Source organism: Watersipora subatra, chromosome 7, assembly GCF_963576615.1.
Source record: "Watersipora subatra chromosome 7, tzWatSuba1.1, whole genome shotgun sequence".
NCBI classification, from domain to species: domain Eukaryota; kingdom Metazoa; phylum Bryozoa; class Gymnolaemata; order Cheilostomatida; family Watersiporidae; genus Watersipora; species Watersipora subatra.
In genome coordinates, this window is record NC_088714.1 from 16,191,363 (window position 1) to 16,214,988 (window position 23,626).

The window sequence follows — 23,626 nt, forward strand, 5'->3', positions numbered from 1 at the left end:
AAGCTGAATGATGTGAGTTCAAATCTTGCATTGTGTAATCTTTTTCACAACCTCTACGTTGTGAAGACGGTCACAGCTGTCACACCACTCACGATGTGAAGACATAAAGTGTGGCTTCGAATGAACGGACAGAGACGGATGGACGGAATCTTATTATTGTAAAGATTTGCTCATAGATGTATGTCATGCTTCTCAAAAAGATTTCTATATCTTATCCTGTGGTATGGCAAACTTAACATGACTGTAGAATTGCAGGCTCATGGCGAGTCGACTTCACTTTGCTACAAAACTGCAAAAAATCACATCGACAACAAAAATGAAACTAATATAAAAATAATCATTGTAGTTGATCTGAACAGAGTGTACTATGGCTATACACAGAGCACTGTCCTGTGAAGAGCTGTAGTTGTTGCAAGAGTGTGCAGGTTATCAGCTATAAAGCTTGAAGGAGAAATCTGATAAAGGTTATATATGAGGACACGCAAAGGTTTGATAGATAAAGAGTAGAGCATTTTTATCTCTTAGTAGCTCATCTACAGCCCAATCAGCACTGAAATAGGATAATATGGCTTCTAGTAGGAGCACACACAAATGTCTAAAGAATATCATCCAAGGAGCCTCTAACATCTTTACTAGGAGACAGGCTAGTAGACTGGTGAGTAGTAGAGTTTGTTATCGAAGGGTAATCATTTCTTCAAAAGAGACTGTTTTGAAAGCATTGAGCACTTACGCTAGGTGGTGTGCTGAGAAACTGGTGAGCGGGAGAGTAGCAAGCATGGTTTATTACTTAACTGAACAGTCAGAAAGGCAGTTCTTGTGTCGAATTTTATTCGGTTTTTTAATGATAACCTGACTATCCGTAAGTAATTTCACTCCTAATTTTGATGTTGTCAACTTTCACGAAGTCAAACAACTTCCTGCTAGAAGTCTGGTTCACTTGCTTGTAAGTCAAAACAAGTTAATAACAAACAAAAAATATTTTCTTATAGTTATATAGCCAGCTATCTACTCAATAAACTATAGACTATAAAGACTATAACTTTATAAGAAATATTTAATTCTTGGGGTCATGTATTATTACTACATAGTTTTCTTCTGTCGGAGGTTTTTTAAGGATATTAGTTCGAAACTGAAAACTAATCGTAGCAAAAACTAGTCTTAACAGATTTATAAGTAGGAAAGCATTGTCATTCTTTTAGTTTTTTAGCTGCATCTGGCGGGAATTTTTATATCATTACAAACTACAGTATATTGCAATAGTTTATAAACCAGCAAATTTAAATGTTAGCAGAGTTTTTGTTTTGCTCTTATCAAACTGATAAAAGCTTTTAAAATATTACGAAAAGGCGCATGCAAAGCTTATAACAAAAAATTATCGTTATAGATTAAAGTGAAAATAGTACTCACTCATGAGCCTGCTCCCGGATGATACAACTGAATAACAAAGATTTTATAGTGCATGCCAAACATTCTAGCATTAGAAATCTTGTTAAAGTATCCTATTACTTTTCTTAACAACTTCATGTTTGCAGTCAGCTGACATCAAGGCAAGAGGAAGCATTGTAGCCCCTTTTACACCGTTCACTTCTCATGGGTGAGTGTGATGTCTCAAAGAGATTACTTTTTACATATAGTGTTCCACCTCTCATTTCTACAGTACCCCCTTTTCTTATTTTGGTATTTTTAATCTATCACACCTTTCTTTCTTTTTTACTAAACATGTCAGTTTTAATGTTTTCAGAAATTATGATGCTTCTGTGATGTTGCGGTATCTCAAAGTGACTTTATGCTACAAATGGACACCTTTTTGTTTCACAGCTAACTAGAAGGCCTTTTAACAAATTGTTGCTGGAACTAACTAATACAGTGCACTGCCGTACCAACTCTTGTAGTTAACCCGGTTAAACTTGTCAAACCGTGGCATCAGTGTTCCTTGATTTGACAAATATTTTAAATCCAGTATCAAATTTTCGAACAAAACAAATTATAAGCCCATCAGATTGACCTGCGCAAGACTTTACTAGACACTGTCAACGATACCATTTCAAATACTTACCCATATAATGATCTGTGAAAAATAAGTCACATTTCATGTATATCGAAAAATTTGGCATAAAAGTAACAATTTAATGTATTAATCAAAATCACTCAACCATTTGAAAATAGGCATGAAGAAGTTCATTGCACCATATATAAAGAGTGTAAACCTTATGACTATAATATCATATCTTGAGAGATATTTCATGTAATTATATTTTACTGTCAGACACCTCTAAAACTGTACAACCCCTATATGGAGATTAGGTTGTACAGTTTTACACCGACTTGATGTATACCAACTTTATTTTCATTCATAGGAAAAACTGACATCCTGCAAACGTTGCATAAGCTTTTTAAGCTTTCCAACAAAGATTATAATCAAAAAGCTTAAATCAAGCATATAATAAACAAAAGATGCTGTAAGAAAGCAAAATTATTACACAAATATAATTAATCATCTTACATCACTCATTGACCTTTAGATCATAATATATGCAAATATACACAATGCACAAATATGCAATGATACATGCAAATATATACACACAACTATTTAATCAAATAGCAGCGGTTTACTGTAAAAAGCTATTAGACATAAGCATCTCCATAATGTATGGGTTGTCACCAGTTACTTGCTGACCTCATAAGTAAGTTCATATCATCATCCTCATTCCCAATAGTGTTGTCATCAAGACCAAACTTCATATAGTATTATCAATAGCCAGCTCGGGGCTCTCCGAGAATGCTGAGTCGCTATTAAGACTTGAATATCGAATATCGAATATCCAACCCGTGTCTGTTCATCTAATTTATTTCCACTCTGTTATCTCACACTATTGATGTTACAAACCCCTCAGTCCTAATACTGGGGCATTTGTTATCAACTGATTTCACATATACCAAGTTCTCAAGTTCCCAATTTCATACTCACTTATGTTATTGTCAGCGTCTTTACTTGGATTTCTATGTATACCAGGGCATCTATGTTGATAAGTATGTATTTGATGTGATACTACGCCTCCTTTGCTATTGGGTGTTTTGTTATACCACAATACTGTTTTGTTAACAGTTTTGCCTAAGAAATTAGCCATTCTTTTAATAGTCTTGTGGTTGTAGTAAATTATTCCATTTCCAGCAACTAAACTTTTGATGCAAATTCCATTTTTTCATTACATCCACAATTTTATCACTTCGAAAGCAAGGTCAATTATCAGATAAGGACTCTTAAGGTGGTTCTCTTTCGCAAAATACTTTTAACAGAGTCTGTGTCACTGACTTTCATCTTTTAACCGATACCACATTGCGAAGCAACTGCCACTGCAGTCTATAACTGTTAAATAGTATACATAGTTGGCATTAATTATTTTAACAGCTAATCTGTACTAAGTTTATTCAACACTTACCCCACCCTTGCTCCATTTTGTTGATGCTGGATCAATCCTGAATTGCAAGTTAAGCACTCTCGCATTACACCTTTGACAAATTCTTTGGAAACACTTCCTAAATATGGCCACAGCTACTCTCATCCTTTTTTACATATATAAATGATGAGTTTGGTACATTTAGCTAAGTTCAGCAAATATAAGGCTAACATATTTGAAACATCACAATTTGATGCTTTTACATGTGCAGTTAATCTGATCTGTTATTCTATTCTCCTAAGCCATCACTGCAGAACTCTAGTCAAAGCATCAGCTTTATTGCCTGTCAAGCTGACCAATATAATATTGAGTTCAATTAAATAGGTTTTGATTAACTCGGCAATCACTCTGAGGCTCTTTCTAAACAAGCATCCTTTTAAACCACTAACTTTTGAACAATGGCTATCCGGGATTACTCCATTCACTCATTTATGAACGGTTGCTGAATCCGTCATCATTTCTATGCTTTGTGAATTTTTTACAACCCACTGTCGCACCAAATCTTTGGGTTCCCCAAATCTTACTCCCATGGCAGAGTTCACAAAGGCTCTACCCAAATGCTTTATCAAGTCCATTTAAGCAATAACTTGAGCAACATCAGGCCACTCAACACTCTATTATTCTCAATAGTTGTAAAATTTCTGCATAGCAGCTTGCGCGTTCTTAATTCAGCACATTAATAACTTTTTTAGACCTTGTAATTGAAAGCACTAAAGTTATTGCTGTATAAAGGTGACATCCGATGCGGATGATCATCTCTGCTCATTTCTCTGCTCATTCTCACATTTTCAAACTACATGGCCTTCATCGTCACAAGAATAATATCCAAGTGGTTTTTGTTGATAACCTACATACTTATGTTTTTGAGTCATACAGTTTTTTGCATAATGTGCATGACCTCAGCAGAAATAACTTTTTTTTTACTTTGCCAGTCTGTTGCACGCCAAGCTTGGCTTTTACAAAAAAGTGTATCTCTAGCTTTGGCCATTAAAGCTCTCTAATCTAGCTGTTTTACTGAGGCTAAAATTAACTGTACTGAGATGGTAGAAGCTGATTATATGCTGAATAACTGTCAGTACTGAAAGCCTTAAGCAAAGCGGCTTTGAAGTTGTTATAGTAACTGTTATCCTTTTTTTCCGCTGAGAGTTTTGCAATAAGATATAAATTCTATAAGTTATAATTAAAAAAGATGCATGCCGTTGAGCCAAAATCTGTCAATAATATTCATAATTTATCACAACTCACAAAAACGTCATTTTATTGTTTTTATTAGTTTTATTAGCAAATTAAGTATAAAGTCTTTGATATCATCATCTATGCCGTTACCTGTACATGCAAATTACTTTTGAAATACCATCATTGCAGTTGACTGTTGTAGAAATGTGGATATCAAAAAACTACCATCTTATGTAGAACATTTGAAAAAATGTGATGTGCCCAGTATATTTGGTGAGTTGCTTTCTAAGTGTGTTAAGTGTTACTCAAGTGTGTTGCTTACAAAAGCAGTTACATTTGAATAGCTGGCTGTGTCACCTAAGTTAGAAAAAAATTTGACGAAATTAAAATATGTATTTTACTATTGTATGATGCATGTTTTTGTTTAGTATCGGTACCAGTACTTTGTTCCAACTTAAGAAAGTGTAAATGTATAACAATAATAAGAGAAACTGGTAAGACTAATTGGAGTAAAACAATGAAGAACAGGCTATAAGTATATAGCACTAATCTACAAGATATCTGACCAATGGTATCCTCGCTAATGTAAATTCTCCCATATCATGTTCACATCTTATCTATCAAGTTCTGACCAAAAGACTACACTATCTCATTGTACAGTAAATGGAACAACCGGAGAAGGGCTGTCTATGACAGTGAGTGAGAGGAAGGATGTAACAGAGGCGTGGCTTGATAATCAACAGTCTTTTGAGCACATGATTTTCCATATTGGTGCAGGCAATCTTAGAGATAGTCAGGAACTGGTCAGTATGCACTAAAAGGCTTTATGGTATCAAAAGTAATATGTTATAGTTATAAAAGGGTATCTTTTTTGATTGATCTAAATGTTGTTCATAAAGTTAGCGCAAAAAAACTATTAATTTTTATTTGTGAGTTCAAGTCAAATAATAAAACAAAATCTTTTGTAAGCTCATTAAAGTTACCTGGGAAAATATGAAACAAATAAGAATGAATTGCTTTTAAATTGATAACATTGAGAACTTGTTATAACAGTTAGCAACTATAACTAAATGCAATTCCTAATAAAGCGTGCTAAAAACATGTAGCAAAAACTCATTATATTGTAGCTTATCCACTGTTGTTCCCTGATCTTTCTTGAGCACTTGTCCGAATTACTAATTATTACCATTGATAGTATTATTAATAATAGCAATATATTAATATTACTATAATAATAATTAATATATATTATTAATAATATATAATTATGACATATAATTATATGTTATTGCATATTATAATAAATACCAGTTAATACATTAATATTAACCATTCAGTTTAAAAGTTTCCCTTTCATCTCTAAATTTTTTGCAGATGGCGCATTGGCTCTGGTCAGAGTACTAATCTTAGCAACTAGGCAACCCCAAAATCCTTACTATAGTATGATAAATGTTAAAATTAATGCTGTTCAGACATCTCTCTGTGGAGTTGGACTACATTTTGCATGTAGGCAAACCTAGAACACCTGAAAGAGAACAAGTAGCATGTGATTTGTAGAAAGGCCACAGGTTGTGACTGGGAGAGAACTCGCGGATTGAGCTAGCTACTGAATTTTCATTTTGTAGTCTCTGTACTGATTACCTCCCTATGATGTATTAACATTTCCTGTGCCCTATGCAAAGAGAGCGCTAGTGAGATGAGGGCTTGGCCAATACATAAGACGATAAGACAGGCTGTCTTATCCTGGCTAGGTTCTAAATTTATCTTTTTAGCAATTACAGCCGAAACATAAGCTTGTCTTAAAGATATACACGCATAACATTTTTAGTCAATTTTAACCCACAGTATCAGTATTTTTTCTATCAATTGCAATTGCTTTTGATGTTCGAGGTAATCCGACTTTCAGAATGTTTTAAAATTAAAATTGATAAAGCTTGATCACTATTAAAATGCCCAGATTAGATGAAAGTGTGATTACGACGTTTATAGTTGCTAAGAGACCGAAAGAATAGAAATGCGTAATACTGCAACTTGAACACAATAGCCGATATCATCTATCGCAACAATGATAACTAGCGGTGTAGTTTTTTATGTATTTGTTTTCCGAGCATTTTAATCGTGATCATGGTTCATCAATTTTAATCTTAAAACTTCTCAAACATCAAAAACATTGCAAATCATAGAGAAATACTGAAACTTTCGGTAAAATCTACTAACATTTGTGTAAGATTATATTTAATTAAATTTTTTTAGGCCAAGCATTGTGCCTCAGTTGGAGCTGAAGCTATAGCCTGCATATCTCCCAACTATTTCAAACCACAGAAAGTTGAGGATCTTGTGGCATACATGAGTCTGGTAGCGAAGGAGGCACCTAACACCCCCTTCTACTTATATGATATTAACTTCATGACTCAGGTCTACTGTAAGTTACCTTACAATTAAGGCACTATATAGGCACCTTACAATATAAGGCATTATATTCATACTAATAAGAATTCATAACGATTAGCGAAAGCATCCCAAAGAAGTCTATTTGTTAAAGTTTTTACTAAAATATATAATCTATATATCTGAATCTCAGTGCTTGTTTGCATTTTTGTTGGTCCTTTTGTTTCTTTCCTGCGCTTTCATTTAGCGATTGAAATCTAGCAATCAAACATCCATATTACACTTGCTTTGATCTCGGAACATCCAGATCTAGACGCAGCTAACATAACCTTTACACTAGGTGTCCAATGGAGCATGGTGATTACAAATAGTCATGATATTCATGATATCAGTTAAAATGCTCACACTTAAAGGGCTTGGGGTTATTAACTAGTACAGTTGACCATTATGCCTAGCGGAAAGATTATTAAGCCATCTGCAAACATGGCAATTGTTTTAGTAGAGATTACTAACTAGCTGAGGTGGTAAGTTACTCAAATTCAGTAGGTAATTATTTTATTACCTATGCAATGCCAGGCATTTGGCTAGTATAGACTATCTATTAATAAAAATGTTAAACCCCATGTCTTGCGTAGTCTAAAAGCCCAACATTTCGGGAATACAACTATGTTAAAATGTACGTACTTGTGAAAAATTGACACATCTCTGATAAAGGCATACAAGTAACTTTATTTTCATATGTACATGAAATATAATTTTTGGCTATTCCTTACAGTGGACAACTACAGGTTCCTCGAGCTAGCGAAGAATGAGATTCCAAACCTCGTAGGAATTAAACACTCTTCTCCTGAGCTCAACAGCCTTGTTAGATGCCACAAGACTGATTATGAATCCTTTCATATTTTACTTGGCAGCGATGATGTAAGTGTGATACTATGAGCTACTAAAATAAATATTTGACTACGTGTACTTCTCTGTGTGATAATATGATCGGTAGCATCACTTTCCTACACCCGCCGCATGCGCCTATGAATATAGTACTTTCAACTTGAACGAATTTAATCTAGGAACTGTTGTTTTTTGCAGACCCTACTGCCAGCGATGTCGATGGGCATATCTGACAGCGTTCCAAACAGTTTCATGGCTCCACTGCACAATAAGATAAGATTAGCAGTTGAAAAGGGTGACTTGGAAACAGCTAGAAATGTTCAGGTATGTGCAGCTAATTTTGGTCACAGGTAGTTCTATAATTAATAACCAAATACTGTAGGTCAAATCAAACAGGCTTTTACACCTTGCTTTTATTAGCTCAACTTTCTGCAAGCAACAAACAAGAGGTTCTTTTGATTAATAGACATTATCAAGCTTTGAGACCAAGTTTGTCCGCTTCATTTTTGTAAAAATTTGAAAGCTTGTTGAATTTGTTTTTAGCTTTGCTTATAAAGCAAAACTTTAGTCATAAAGTAACACTTTAGCCAAAGAATAAAACTTTAGTCATAGAGCAAGACTTTATTCATAGAGTAATACTATAGTCATAGAGCAAAATGCAGTTCGTGGAGCAAAACTGTGATTGCTATGACTCGTGGCATTGTAAATTCAAAGTCGATTGTTGTCATTCAAGTCTTCAGCTATTTGGCTAAACCAGTTGATTTTTCTGCTTATTTTTCTGTCCACCTTTTTATGTTCATGTAGTGAGATTAGTAACAAATATTACTGATGTTAACATACTGTGCAGTAGCTTTATAAACTAGTATTACCACAACCTATTGCGACTTGCTTGGGTTTTACCAAGAATTATTCACTACCCAATATTATTATACATGTACTACTAAATAATCTGTTATTCAGTTCCACCCAAAATGCTTTCTCTCATCCTTCCAACTCTCCACATATTCAGCTGTATGCATCTCAGCAATGGTTTTATATTCTACTTGTAGTAACTTCCTTTATTGCGTTGTTGTTGAGCCAAAATTTTATGAGTGTGTTCTATTGTAGTTGAAAACCATGGAAATAGCTGCAATAAGAGCCAAATATGCAACAGGGGCAGGACTCTTTGCAGCATCACGAGCTATAGTACAGATGATGGGCTGTAACCTTGGCTCCCCTCGCCTACCACTAGTTGAACTGGACAAAGAAAAATATGTTGATTTGGAAAAAGATTTAAACGCTATTGGATTTTTTGACTCAAATTTTTAACTTTGGCACCAGACAGCAAGCAAACGTATTCAGTTTATTCGGTGTACTTGCAAGTTACAGACTCTTTACTATTCTAAGTTTGGTAGTCCTATTTCTAGTACTTTTTTAAACTCTGCCAAGTGCATTCATTATACCACGAAGCTCAACCTCATCTGAATTATAAATAGAAGATCAACCTTTTCTGCATGAAATAAACATTCTGTATCGAATGAAGCAGGTTGACAGTATATATAACTTGTACCACTGCGCTATATCTCTTTGCTGTATGTTTCAATAACTTCCGACTTACTTTATTACTGCTTAGCATATACTTTCTACTAGATACTTTGAAATCATTTTATAAGTAGGTCAAGTTTATTACTTAGTAAAAGAGAACTATGACAGTTGCTTGTAAGTGTTTATATGTAGGCCACAGTGCATGTATGGTATAAAAAAATAATCTGTAGTGTCAATAAATATATTCTGATCTTTATTTCAGTTATAACAACATTGTATAATTACACCTTGAAAAAAAGCCGATTGGCATCGGTGATAAAGTGTCATTCTATCAAGCTGAAAGTCGCGAGTTCAAGTCTGGTATAAAGCAGTTCTTTTATGAAAGAACTTTTTAAGGAAGAACTTTTTATGGAAGAACTCGAGATGCCACCTATAGTATTTCTTCATTGTAAAGTTTTCAAGCAGCTTTCAAAGCAGAGTTTTACAAGTTTATATATATACATTACACTATCAGTATTGAACATTTAAATGAGTCTGTCAGTTTTCACAAGTGTCAATCATTATGATTACTCTAGTCAGTAGCCTTATATGTCAACAAAAATGACAAACAACTTAAAAAATATTAATTATAACTGAAACGAACTAGAATTATATAATAGGTCCTGCATGATACCAGTTCCTTTACTTTTCCTTCTAAATATTTATGTTTGTCCGTATGGTAAAACGGCTCAGGTACACCAAACATCTCTAAAAGTTTCACACTACCAGCATTTTGTTAATTTAATGTTAAATAAATGATAGGAGTAGACTTTGAACAGAGTCACAGAGAGGTTTGAATTAGCCGGTTCATCAACTGTAGAAATGATTTTTTGCCAAATCTACTTTTTATTGAAGGTCTTTTAAAACATTTAGTTTGCTGCGGTAATTTTCTTTTACCTTAGAAAAAACAAAAGTTTTAAAAAATAATATACCGTGTTGTCACTGTAGCCAAATTTTCATTCTGGTGATAAACAGGAGTTGCTCTTTTTTTAAAAACACGGTATGACAACCCCTTTTCTAAAACATTATTTTTGCATCCCCTTCATAGCAGGCTGCTCAGCATGCTTCATAAATGGCTAATAATGAAGCTAGCAAGAGTTCAGTATATTTACAATTATTCAATTTAGCCATCGACAAGTCAGATTAAAAGTTGGCAAGCGTGCAATTTGTAAATCAGTTTGCAAATACAAAGTGCAGTCTTTCCAAACAGACGCAAGTTTGGCAAAATTGCAAGACTTTATACTGAAGTTGACAAGTCTCTGATGCTGCAAAGAAATTGGCCTTGAACTTGAGATGCAGTTCGGGTTGTATCACTTTTTTCTACCTGCCGCATAAGCCTATAGATATAGCAATCATGACTTGAATGAATTCAATCTTGAAACTGTTGCTTTTTTGAAGAGCTTGCTGTAAGCAATGTCGATGAGCATATCTGAGAGTGTTCCAAACAGTTTCATAGCTCCACTGCACAATAGGATAAGACAGGTGGTTGAGAGAGGGATATAGAGACAGCTAGAAACGTACATGTATGCACTGCCAACTCTCTCTTATGGATACAGGTATAGCTATATACTTTTGGTAGCTCTATACTTTTGGTAGCTCTATACTTTTGGTAGCTCTATACTTTTTTCCATATTGTTAACATCAAACTGGTTATTCTGGTTTATTATTATTAATATTTATTATTATTACAGTTGTGTGCATAAAGTTTTGTACACCTGAGAATTTTCTATATTTTTTCTTACAGACATTTCCACAAGTTGCTGTTTTACGGATATTAGAAGGAAATAATTTGCAAATTGAAGCAATATCTGTACGAAGTGAGTTTCAAACGAATGTACAACTTTCATTGACATTCGTAATCATCACCAAAATAATGTTTTTCATTACATGCTAAAACAAAAATGAAAAGACAGAAATCAGGAATTATTGAATGAGTTGAACAAAAGTGTGTTTAAAAGTTGATAATCTAATAGTATTGCGGAGGAGTCAGGATAGTGAATTGAAGTTTGTAGTAACAGAAAGTTCACAAACTGAACCATATGATGGTGGATGTAGTATGTTGGTGTCACGAAATAGAAAATGATGTTTATTATATGTGTGAAAGGCCAAATACAAATATTACAAATTGGTGCGAAATTTGGTTAGATAGGATAATTTGATAATCATCATAATCCTATCTGCAGTGAGTCAAGTAGAAGGGATTATCTCTCTTTAAGAAAGGTGATTTTTAACCCGTGTAAACGTCACAGAAACCATCTGTAACCAAACCATAAGCTGATCATTGGAAAGAGCAAGTTTATCCGAACCTCACAGATGTTTTTATCATTGTGTCAGGAACATTTAGCAAAATATTTTCACTGAGTCATTGTATCGCAGTGTGTACCAGCCAGTAATTGGCAATAATCCTGCACTGTATCGGTGATCATCTGCAACAACGTTGTTCACACTATCAGGAGCCCATCTGCATTTTCATCAGTAAATAGTTTGCGGTATAGTGTTCTCATTCCACAATGGAATCACTAGAATGATGAAATGCTGTCTCTGCAGCAACTATCATGAAGGGAAATACAGATTAAACATGCTATGGCAGCCAATCACCATTGTGACAGTAGTGCACATTGCATGCAGTGTTGTGGATGCACAATGAGATATCGGGAAGTATTATTAACAGATGCAATGTTTCCTGACACATCTGCGCGGCATAAGTAATGTCAGCGGTCTACAATGCACGCAATCTACAAACACTTGCTGAAAGGACAACTCCAACATACAGTGTATATATAGTTCGATACAGTGTATACCAGCCTTTAGCAGTTAAACAACAACAGATTTCTGATAAATAAGCATTACTAAACTCTGAGGCAAAGTTTGGCAAACTTGAAAACTAATTTGTTTTCTTCGTTTGCGAGAAATCTCAACAGGTGTGATGAATTTGTTTTTAACTTAAGTCGAAGAGTAAAGCAGTGATTATTGTATACCCATGTTTTCCAGCTACACTGTTCTCTTGAATCAATGAAGTTGTGTTGTTTTGAGAAAAGAAATGAGTGATGGCATCATTATTGCAAGATGATTTGTTGTTATTTGAAGTCTTAGACTATTTGGTTAGCCCTATTGCCCTTCTGATTTTTTTCTGTCTATATTTTCTTTTTTGTCGACATGCATTGCGATCGGCAACAGGAAGTGCATCCATCTGATGGTAAAAAACTAAATTAAACTAGACAGTAAGACCATAAACTTTTGTTACCAAAGACAAGCTATTGCGACTCGCATGGGATTTGGCAAAAATTATTGATTACCCAATACTATTACAGCGTTGACTAATTTATCATTCTTTCTCTAAAAGGCTCTCTCTCGGCCTCCCAATTCTTTACATATTCAGCTTTATTGAATACCAAATACTATTATAGTATCAAACAATTTGTAATTATGTAATACTGTATAGTAATATATTGCTACAGAATAACAAATTATTCTGTTACATTCTGCAAAACTCTAATACCCAGCGATGACTAGAATTTGTTGTGACGCTCTCACCTTGCTGCAGATTACCCACAGCTTAGTAGTCACTGTGGACCACAGGACTACAGGACTACAGGACAATGGAATGAGTGAGTTTCACTTTTTATTTATCCCTCATCTCTAATAAAGATGCACTGAAACCTAGTCGTTGTCTGTGACCGTACTTTTACATTGGTAATTAGCATGTGCTAAATAGTATTAAAGAGGAGTTTGCACAAACTTTCAGTAGAGTTTATCAAAAAGTGTAAGTATTTTTTTATCATTTGTAAGAGTTTTTGATGTCTGAGTTGATATAACAGCTAGGATGTTTCAAAATTAAAATCAACAAAACTTGATTGCTACTAAAACACCCGTATCAAGCGAAAGTGTGGTTTTGGTGTTTATAGAGGCAAACAGACCGTGAGAATAGAGACGCGTAACGCTTCAACTTGAACACAATAGCCGATATCAACTATAGTGACTAGTGACACCAGTTCGCATAAAATTTTCTTCTGAATGTTTTAAATGCAATCAAGTTTTGTTGATTTTAATCTTGAAACATCCTGACAGTCTGATCACCTCAAACATCAACAACAATCGCAAACGATAGAAAAAAACGATACGAGATGATTAATGTACAAAATATTTTGTGTAAGTTTATCTTTAGGATATTATTTCCTTTCACTCACATGTTAAATATAATAAGGAGATATATTAAATAGTGAATATATTTTAAAAACCTGCTCCAAGAGTTCCACTCAAAAGGCTCTTTCACTTGGCCTTCCAACTCTCTACACATTCAACTGTATCCATTTCAGCAAATACCATATTTTATTTATAGTAGCCTTCTCTTTAGCCTGAATTCTCTCTGAGCTAAAACTTTATGAGGGTATTGTACAATATACATGTAGTAAGAACCAAATATACAGGAAGGGCAGAAATATTTACAGCATCACGAGCTATAGTATGGATGAGTAACTTCATCTGTAACCTCCTTCGCCTACAGCTAGACCAGCTGGACAAAGCGAAATACGTTGATTTAGAACAATATTTGAACTCTATTGGATTATTTGACTAAAACTTTTAACTTTGGTATCAGACTACAAATATATTCAGTTTATTTAGTGTATTTGTATTGTGAGTCACTGTCTATTTGCTATCATTGAGAAATTTTGAAAACTGCATGTCGCTGATTTTACAAAACCTTATAGCAGATGTATGTAGTAGATAATGCACCCTAGGCATGCAAAAAGTCCGATTTAATTTCTTTTACTCTCGAGCGTCTCAAGAGATCACCAGATGTGTTAAGAATGTAAAGAGAATAAGTACCTTACAGAACAATATTATTCACAAAGTTACATTTCGCGAAAGCTGTCATTTCATGCATTTTCACGAATTATTTTATTCACAAAGAAACAAATTTGCCGATAAACTAATTCGTGAATCCAGCTAGCAATAGAGTGGAAAATCTTCACATGCGTATAGCATGTGTTCAACTTTATGTATGACTTTTCTATTCTATATGTAATTGCATCTGCAAATCAAATACATACCATAATGTTTAAATCAAAATCATTATTGTCAATTTCATCAACTTCAATATTAGAAGTTGTTGGAGGTGATTTCATAGTAAAAAACTGCATAAGCAACTTTTGAGAGAACGATGTCATGCTGAATTCTGAAGAAATTGTGACAACCTTGAATAATTTTGTAAAGAATTACGATGCATTAGCAATGGGTGCAACTCTTACACCTGGTAATTGTTAAAAAAAGGTTTGGATCTCAGCTATGTTTACTGACTATGCCTGGCAAATTGTTTTCAAATTTATGTAGTAGTTATTCTCCCCTTTTTTTTAAGAAAAGAGCCAACAACTTTAGCTATTTGCAAATTTAAACCATTCGCAGAATTGGCTGCTAGCAAATTTGCGAACTTTAAAACTCATCGAATAATATCATTCTGGAAGTGTACGATATATGCTCAAAAAGGCTAAAAATTTGAATATAAATGGTTGGCATAGGTAGTAGCATGTTGGGTGGTGAAGCTGAATGTCTTGGGTTCAAATCCTTTGTGGTGTAATCTTTTTCTAATCTCTAACTACGACTCCGAAGAGCAGACATAAATCTTATTATAGTAAAGATTGTCACGTAGTTATACCTATGATATAACTAAACAAATTTCTAGTGCCTGATAATATGCTACATCAATTAATGTTTACATCGTGACAAATTTTTCTTGGCTGAAACATAACCAGTTTTGTTATAGATAAATCACAGCGTTTTATCAAATCTCCTCTTTAGAAGCTGAATACAAGTAAGAGCCCTGCTAACTTTTGAATCTATTAAAAAGAGGCAGTTAAAGACTAGGAAAATTTATAATCCCTAAAATATTGCGATTCATTGACTTTAACATAAAACAAAATGATAAATATTCTGCGAACACAAATTTTTCTTCACCAGTGAAGCGCGTGTTAAAATTTTACTACGACTAAAATTTACTCAATCTAGTTTAAAGTTCTTCGGCAGCAGGAGTTATCTTCACATCAACTGGTGAATCTTCTGACGCGCAGTACAAATCTTCTACCTTGTAGGCAAGATCAATCCGGCCACAGTTCATCAGCGAATAGTAAAGTTTAGGTAGCTGTAGAAAAAACAAAGATAATGGCAAATTGGAGTTTGTTCCCCTTGCCACACATAATTTCATTAGTCAAAATCATTTAACGGTGAGAAGTTTTTTTCTCAGATATCTTGAATGATCAAGAAGTGCAGTGGGAGGCTAAAAGTGTAGAAGGTAACTGCGTGGAAAATGTTGAAAACATATTCAGAAAGAGTTTACATATAAAAGCTGATGAACAGCACCCTGCTAAAATAATATAATAAAATAAATAACCGCACCACCTACTAAATAATAAACTCACATTATGCAAGTAGACAGGGAGACAACAAATATCTACCTGGTCTGCAGCGCGAGGCTGCCTCTTTATCCATGTATATAGCATGTCGAGCTTGACATAGTCTGCGTTGTTTTTATTTCTCGATTTTAGTGCCTCTATTCTCCCTCTGTTTAGCCCCAAGCCCATAGCAAGCACCTCCCACTCCTTTCCTAGAAATAACGCTGTTATCAATGTTCCAAGTAGATGTAACAGGTCAGTACAGGTTCAACAACCAGTATGAAGTGTTACCTGAAAGCTCTCCTCTGTCAGCATATAGCCAGTTATAAATATAATATAATTAAAAAAGTTTATAAACAAGCTGGTTTAAAAATGGAAAGGAACAATTGCAATTAAAACAACTATTCTGTTTCAAATTTATAGCCAGATTAGCGGTGAACCTTATGATGCTCGAGATTTTTGTTATTTTCAATCAGATAACCTCCAGCTATCTGATAGCGAGAAGTAGGGCTATTTAGCGTTTACTCAGACTAACACACACTCAATAACAAAGTGAGATTTATTAACATGGTGACTAAGGAAATATGGCAACGAAGGAGTTCAGATTTACATGATAAAAGTAACATATCTACATAATAACTTACACTTTTTATTAAAAAAATGCAAACGTTGAAGATTACCGAAGTGAAGAAACTTTGAAGCGCTATTAAAAAGTAGATAAATTTACCCTTTGAAACATGAGGTCAAGATATGTGACTCCTGGTGAACTTTTAACACCAGGAAGATATCAACGCTGAATAATCTCATTGAGTGGCCTAGTTAACAATAAGCCTTCATGGACACCCTGACTCAATCTGACATATCCATACACATAAACATGATTCATATCAAAAATGAGGCTAAACAACACCGCAGTCAAAAGCAGCGTATAATGTGGCAAGGACACACGCACTGGCAGTCACTATTATTAGCTATACTAGTCCTCAAGACACACTTTACTATAAGCCAATATCTCCAACCTAAATATTTATCAGTTAATCTACAAAATGAATTTTTTGCCTGTTTCAGTACACTGAATCATGTGGTAGAACAAGCTTTGACAGAAATTCTCAAATTGATTGAGTGATTCTGCTAATGCTAGACACTAGCTTTGCCTGTAACACTGAGTAGTCTAGAGACAGTCAGTTATCAGCCCCAGTTCCTGGATGTCTCTAGTTTCAGTTTGTACCTAATGACATACTTGTCTATAGATAGTAACTGTATTTCATATCAGTTTTTTTATCATCCGCTAAGGCTTGATAACGGTCAGCCACCAATATTATAATGACATACACCATTGTTTGTTTCTCAAAGAAAATAAATTGTATAGAGCTTGTAGAATTAGCTAAAGTTTATGATGTAAGTATACTTTGTCATACAAAACCAAGCATTTCTGTTTAACTAAATGAAGGCGAAATGATCTGAAGTTTGCAAAGCATTTTACACTGCCAAATATAAATTTGACCAGGCCTACTCTACCGTTTTCTGCTTATTGTTAAATATAATATTCTGAACTGCACCTGTGCGTAACCGGCAGTACCAGTCAAATTTCAAAACATTTCTCAGAATAATTTTGAATTCAAATAGAAATTTCCAGCATTGTTTAACCAGTGTGTAATTGACAGCTAGCAATTATTGGCAAATAAAGAGAACAACTAATACTCCTTGTTATAGCTTATGTATAACTGCGCAATGTTTGTCAATCATAGTTTGGTACATCCATTATTTATTGTATAGTCTCCTTTGAAAGTATTGGCTCTCCGCCAAACAAGGGCAAATCTGTTGCCAAAACGAGCAAAGAAAACCTAGCAAACATATATGAGTTGGTTTGCCAAAAAACACCACAAGCAGGATCTATGGCTACCATGTGGTTTATGAGAGATGGGACTTAGCTGGTGTACTTTGTTTCTGTTGTCATGGCAACATAAAGGTATGCTAGTTGTTTTTAAGCACTTGTTGTCACATCTCTGGAGGATTTGTGTAAGTAGATGGTCGAGATCTTACAAAATATAATCTGAGCAGCAGGTGTCACCACGATGGTATAGAAAGACCGATATGGTGAGCAAACTTTTTACAACTCGAGCTGTACCAGAACCATCATTGTTTCGACTATAGCACGCGCCTAAGCCTGAGCTCCAAGAATAATATGTAGACTACAGGTTGACCAGCATATTCAATGCTGGATTCAAAAGTTAAAATGCTACCAAATGTAACCAAGCAACAACAACCCAGCTGCAGTTTTCCAGGTTTGCAGAATCTCAATACTGTGTAAAAGGCAATGAGTAACCAGTACAATACAAGATTTTTCGGGAGTTGCCCTCACAATATCTAAAGCAAGACTGATCCTATTACCATTTTCGAGAAAAACTCAAATATTCGAAACCTTTTAAAGAATTTTGGCTGCTATAACAATTGAAGGAAAATACTTCAATCGATAGCACAAAGTAAATGAGTTTTGAACCTTGGACTGCGATACCAGCCTTTAGGAATACAAGATGTATCTGCAATTTAGTCTTTTCTCTGTCCAGCTTACTCTATCTCTGTATCTCACTTTTACTCTCTCAATTCTCTCTCTTTTTCTTTACCTCTTTCTCTCTCTCTTTCTGTTTCTCTCTCTCTTTCTGTTTCTCTCTTTCTGTTTCTTTCTCCCTTTCTGTTTCTCTCTCTCTTTCTGTTTCTCTCTCTTCCTCTCCCTCTCTCTCTCTCTCCCTTCTCTCCCTCCCTTCCTCTATCTTTCTCTCTCTTGCTCTCTCTCTCTCTCTCTTTTTCCCTCCCTCTCTCTCTCTCTCTCTCTCTCTCTTTCTTGCTGTTTCTCTTTTTCTTTCTCTTTTTTGCTAACTTGACGGAAAGACCTTCTATCTGATAAATCAGCCTCAACAACTTGTGAAGAGGTACGAAGGACATTACATGAATATCCAGTAATCTCGTGCACTTTAAAATTCTTAGAGCAGAAAATTATCTTTAGATCTACATTACCTGTTAACCTTTGAAACCTTACTCCGTTAAAACTCAACAGTTATATATATTTTTCATTGACACACAAATCATAAAATAGGTGGAAAATAACAAAATAGAATATGAGATAGCAAGGAGGTGCGACTCATAATAAGGGGTGTGGTTCAAATTGAGTTAGCTTTGTGAGCTTTGAACACCACATTTAAAATTCGTTTGCATCAACAACTGAACTCTAGTAAACTAACATGTACAATTGCAGAAGAGATCACGAAAGCTATAGTGCAACTATAAAACACCAGCTATAAATAATGTTGGATGGTTTGAATTACGATTATGACCAACAAGAAACCAGTTTTCATCACTATACAACAGACAATTTCTTTTGCCCTGCTGCTAAGTACCTCAATAAATGCTAGCAATCACCTTTTTTCACACCTACCAGAACCCTTACCTAGTTTCTGAGCCACGCCTTCAATAGCATCTACCACAGTAGCATTAAGATCGAGGATTAATTTGCCTGCTTGTGGGGTTTGGGGTCCATTGTCTATCCCCTGTAATAAATAATCACATGATAATAATGGTGACGCTATTCTTCAACTCCTGGGCTTACATTGTACGCATATGCATAGAGCATAGGAGTTGAGTACCTGCGCATCCTGTCAGCTGTCAATTACTATGCACATGTAAAATGCCTTACTAATCCAATGTATTTTATAAGCTTGTACTGACGTTATGGCTAAAAATAGAGCATCTGAGTTTCGTACACAACTAGGGTAAACAATGCCGTATGCGTTGTGCAAAGCTCTCTAGGTTGTGACATCGTGATGACCGTTTAGGGAGGACAAACACAGCTTGTGCCAATCAAAACTGCTTTTATAACAGCAAGTTGAAGATGAACTAGTTTTCTATATGCGTAACAACAGAGTGGTGTCCTTTAGCACGGCAACATTTATAAAGATTCCTATACTGCATACACGTGAACATAACTTCTTGATAGAATGATGTAGCGCAGCGAGGAACACGCTGTGATAGAATTTGATCACGGTCCGTCCTGAACAAGCTGATCAGATGACAAATTCAGCCGAGTCGATTGTCTATTAAACTAAACCTCATGCAACTAATGGATTAATGAAAATGAATCATATGGTTGTGTCATACGATGATTTTCTCTATGGTGTTTACCAGGTTACAGATCTGAATAAAACCTTTTGAACAAGTAAATTTTCATCACGACAACCAAGGCAGTATGGTGTGTTGTGAGAGATTGTCAGGTGGTTCAATAAACATAGGAAATAGCCTAAGTATTTGCACAATAAATGTATAACATACAAATCCAACGATTGCTGTGGATGGTTACATGCTGGGCGCCGAGGCTTAATGTAACAGGTTCGAATCCCCGATGATGCAAATTTTTTTAATAACTTCCGAGCAAGACTTGGGGTGCATGGATAGACTCAGCTATTATCATAGTAAAGATAGAAAGCCACTTTAACCATAAAGTGGTTAAGAAATAAAATTAATGCAACAGTAAACGTTGTCAATTTTTTTTAAAAGGGCCAAGTGTGACCAATGAAAATGGTTATTAGTTAACGCTGTAAAACATTGTGAGGCCTCAGTGGTTACTCAACAGTGGAGAGATATGTGAATAATTAACCTGCTTTGTAGCAGGTTGTGTGAAGCCATGTTAAAAGAGAACAAGGGGTTGCCAGCCTTTTTGTTTTGCAAATAACTTTTGAGAGCAAGCATTGTGGTGGTTTTTTATTGTGGCACTGAATAGACTCTGATTCTGACAGTCTTAAAGACCTTGTAATGCAACCATCTTAGAGATCCTGTATTGCGACAGGACTATGACCTAAGATATGAAAGTTTTTTTAAGGATTCTCCCTAAAAAATGTTGGCTTAGCGCGTGTTTTACTTCACCTATTATACGCCTGGCAGAGTTCCACAGCAGTACTCACTGCCAACGAGTTACAGAATTCTATTTAGAAACTAACATTGCAGAAGCCGTGAAGTAAAGGATGGTACTACCGCTGCCCCTACTGACATTTCAATTCAGTAAAATACATAATTGTATGGCTAATTATACAGCAAGGACTTGTAAACTGATCGAGAATGGATTATACAAGTAAATATTTTCAGCTAGTATGGACTATTTTTGGCACTTGAGCTAAAAAGTAGGATGTCAACAAACATTTGTGATACTTTGTACATCCAATTGCACCTAGAGAGTCATCAAGAAGCAGGGTGATGCAGACATGAGCCAATAAGACTGGCGCCAACCTTGGCTAGCCGTAACTTCACTTGTACTACTCATGATGGTAACAACCTTAGCTAGTTGTAACCTCACTTGTAGTAACCACACCAGTACTAACCTTGGCTAGCTGTAACATCAGCTCAGCAAGAACCTTCTTCTTGTCGGAAACGATATTGGAGGAGGCTTTCTTTGCGTTGTGGCTTGAACTAGAACTGGAACGGTGTATACGAGAAGGTGCTGGAGTGTTGTGAAACTCGGTGTACAACATGGCTGGCTTGTCGACTAAGAGAATCGTGCAGACTCCCTGTAAAACTAATCTCATGCATTATAAAAAATTTCAGTTGGTAGAAAATTATCTGATGTGCCAATTTAAAAGTAAAATCGATCGCAAGCTTGTCATGACTACTAGAATCAAATACAGCCATACAATCGAATCAGTAAAAAAGGAGCCAGAACATATTTTACAACTACTTCCAGATAGCTTTACCACCCTGGAAAATACTGTGTGAATCTTACTGTAATGTGAGACACACCAATTACTCAAAATATATAAACTGATATTTTATATATAGCTGTGAGCATGGCAGTCATTTTGCATCGTGAGAGATCGTAATGAACAATCAGTATGTTCATAATTAATTGACCACATGAAAAGGTGGTCAAGTGGTGTAGTGGTTAGTGCGCAATCTGCAATTCAGAATATCTGAGTTCAATCCCTCTGTGAAGAATTTTTTTTAATGCTCTTAGCATGGATTTAGAAAGATGGATGGACCCTGCTCTCATTATAGTAACGATTAATTTTGGTCTCCAACACCACATAAAATACTTGTTTACATGACCCTAATACACCTTTAGAAATTTTTCTTCTGTCAGCAGCTCGTATATTGGTAGTCATTAAAAGCACCTGATTAGCTAGAGTTTATCTGAGCACAAATACTAGAGGAGACCTACAGGCCTTTCAACGTTCCATTATACTTTTCTTTAACCCACTTAGTCTTACCTTATTGACAGTCAGTACTTATCACATAGTTTTATTATAGTAACATATAGAAGTACGCAGAGGACCCGATGCATGGCGGAGTAAGCAAGACAAAAAGCATGTTAGGAAAACATATCAGCAGGAAACCAGTGTTGATACCTTTGATTTTGGTTCATGTGACATAATAGAACATTGCTAATACAAAGACAGACATGTTTATCAAAATCACCTCAAGAAGTCACCAGAAATGGAAATTTGTTCAGCTTGCATTTGATCGGATAATAGGGGTCTACGATTACACAAACCTTGTAAAAGTCATAGTTCTTTTGCAAGTGCTTGTCTAATTCAGTAATTGTAAAGGACACCTGGCAAGGCAACTCCGAGTTAAAATATTTCACAATCTTTTTGGATGAAGGATGAAACCGCTCATCAAATCTGATGTTTCCCCGGAAGCCTACTTCAAACAAACTTCCTGCAAATCCATCATATACAAGTACGTCATGTAGGACCAATGATAAATTGTCTACACAACCATAGGTTGTAAAGCTGTAAAGCTATAAAATACTGCATGTGTAATTATCCTTGTGTAAACTAACCAGATACAGCCAGACCTCAATGGTTTTCACTTTGTATGTCGACACTGCTGCATGTTGGAGCAATTTTTCTAGAAACATGCGCTATATTTTATTTAGTTCATTCCAGAGTTGAAAAAATAATGATAACTACTTCAAGTAATAATATTCAGTATTAAAAATATATGATATAATGCTAAGCGTAAAAACTAAATGCAAGAACAGATTATAAGTACAAATAAATTAATAAAACAATTAGTAAAAGAGGTCTTTAGTGTTGCTTTATAGGATTGCTTGTCAATTGTTGCTTGTCAATGCTAAAAATGGCAAAATTTGTCTTCAATATAATTGTTATAAATACACCTCTACATAACACTGTACATAACACATTAATTTTAAAGAGAAAAAAGAAAGATATATGGACCAACTTACAACAAATAAGAACTTTATTAACTGTGAATAAATAAAAAAATCATAAAAAAACGTAACATTTCACACTGTTGCTACGTGTGCAGGGGTAGAGGAGTGTAGATGTAGAGGTAGAAAGTGCAGAGATATAGGTGTCCAGAAATAGAGGTGTGCAGAGATAGAAGTGTGTACAGGTAGATGTGTGAAAAGGTAGAGAGTGCAGAGATAGAGGTTTGCAGAGGTAGAGGTGTGCAGAGGTAAAGGCATGCAGAGGTAGAGGTGTGTAGATATAGAGGTGTGCAGAGGTAGAGGCGTGCAGAGATAGGGGTGTGCGGAGGTAGAGGTGTGCAGAGGTAGAGGTGTGTAGAGGTAGAGGTGTGCAGAGGTAGAGGTGTGCAGAGGTAGAGGGGTGCAGAGGTAGAGGTGTGCAGAGGTAGAGGTGTGTAGAGATAAAGCTGTGCAGAAATAGAGGTGCGTAGAGATAGAGGTGTGCAGAGGTGGAGGTGTGCAGAGGTAGATGGGTGCAGAGATAGAGGTGTGCGGAGGTGGAGGTGTGC

At 35.3% G+C, this 23,626-nt stretch overlaps 1 protein-coding gene and 1 long non-coding RNA gene across 2 annotated transcripts; one reads left to right on the plus strand and one right to left on the minus strand.

The window, feature by feature from the left end:
- The first annotated feature begins 564 nt into the window (after positions 1-564).
- LOC137400092 (N-acetylneuraminate lyase-like) lies at positions 565-9,362 on the plus strand. The gene is made up of 8 exons (XM_068086400.1): positions 565-655; positions 1,533-1,594; positions 4,840-4,910; positions 5,298-5,440; positions 6,891-7,059; positions 7,801-7,946; positions 8,112-8,237; positions 9,021-9,362. The coding sequence occupies exons 1-8, from the start codon at positions 566-568 to the stop codon at positions 9,219-9,221; spliced, it is 1,008 nt and encodes a 335-aa protein (XP_067942501.1). The 5' UTR covers position 565; the 3' UTR covers positions 9,222-9,362.
- Positions 9,363-15,050: 5,688 nt separating this feature from the next.
- Positions 15,051-19,532, minus strand: LOC137400279 (uncharacterized). The gene is made up of 4 exons (XR_010979249.1): positions 19,504-19,532; positions 19,308-19,407; positions 15,926-16,074; positions 15,051-15,612 (listed from the first exon to the last, which is right to left on the minus strand). It is a non-coding gene; the product is annotated as an uncharacterized lncRNA (long non-coding RNA).
- Positions 19,533-23,626: the final 4,094 nt, after the last annotated feature.

Excerpts from the sequence above, each read along its gene's own strand:
- LOC137400092 (XM_068086400.1), top strand. The coding sequence starts at position 566 with ATGGCTTCTAGTAGGAGCACACACAAATGTCTAAAGAATATCATCCAA. Across the intron at positions 656-1,532 it reads GGAGACAGGCTAGTAGACTG|TCAGCTGACATCAAGGCAAG; the intron begins GTGAGTAGTAGA and ends TCATGTTTGCAG. Across the intron at positions 8,238-9,020 it reads AAACAGCTAGAAATGTTCAG|TTGAAAACCATGGAAATAGC; the intron begins GTATGTGCAGCT and ends GTTCTATTGTAG.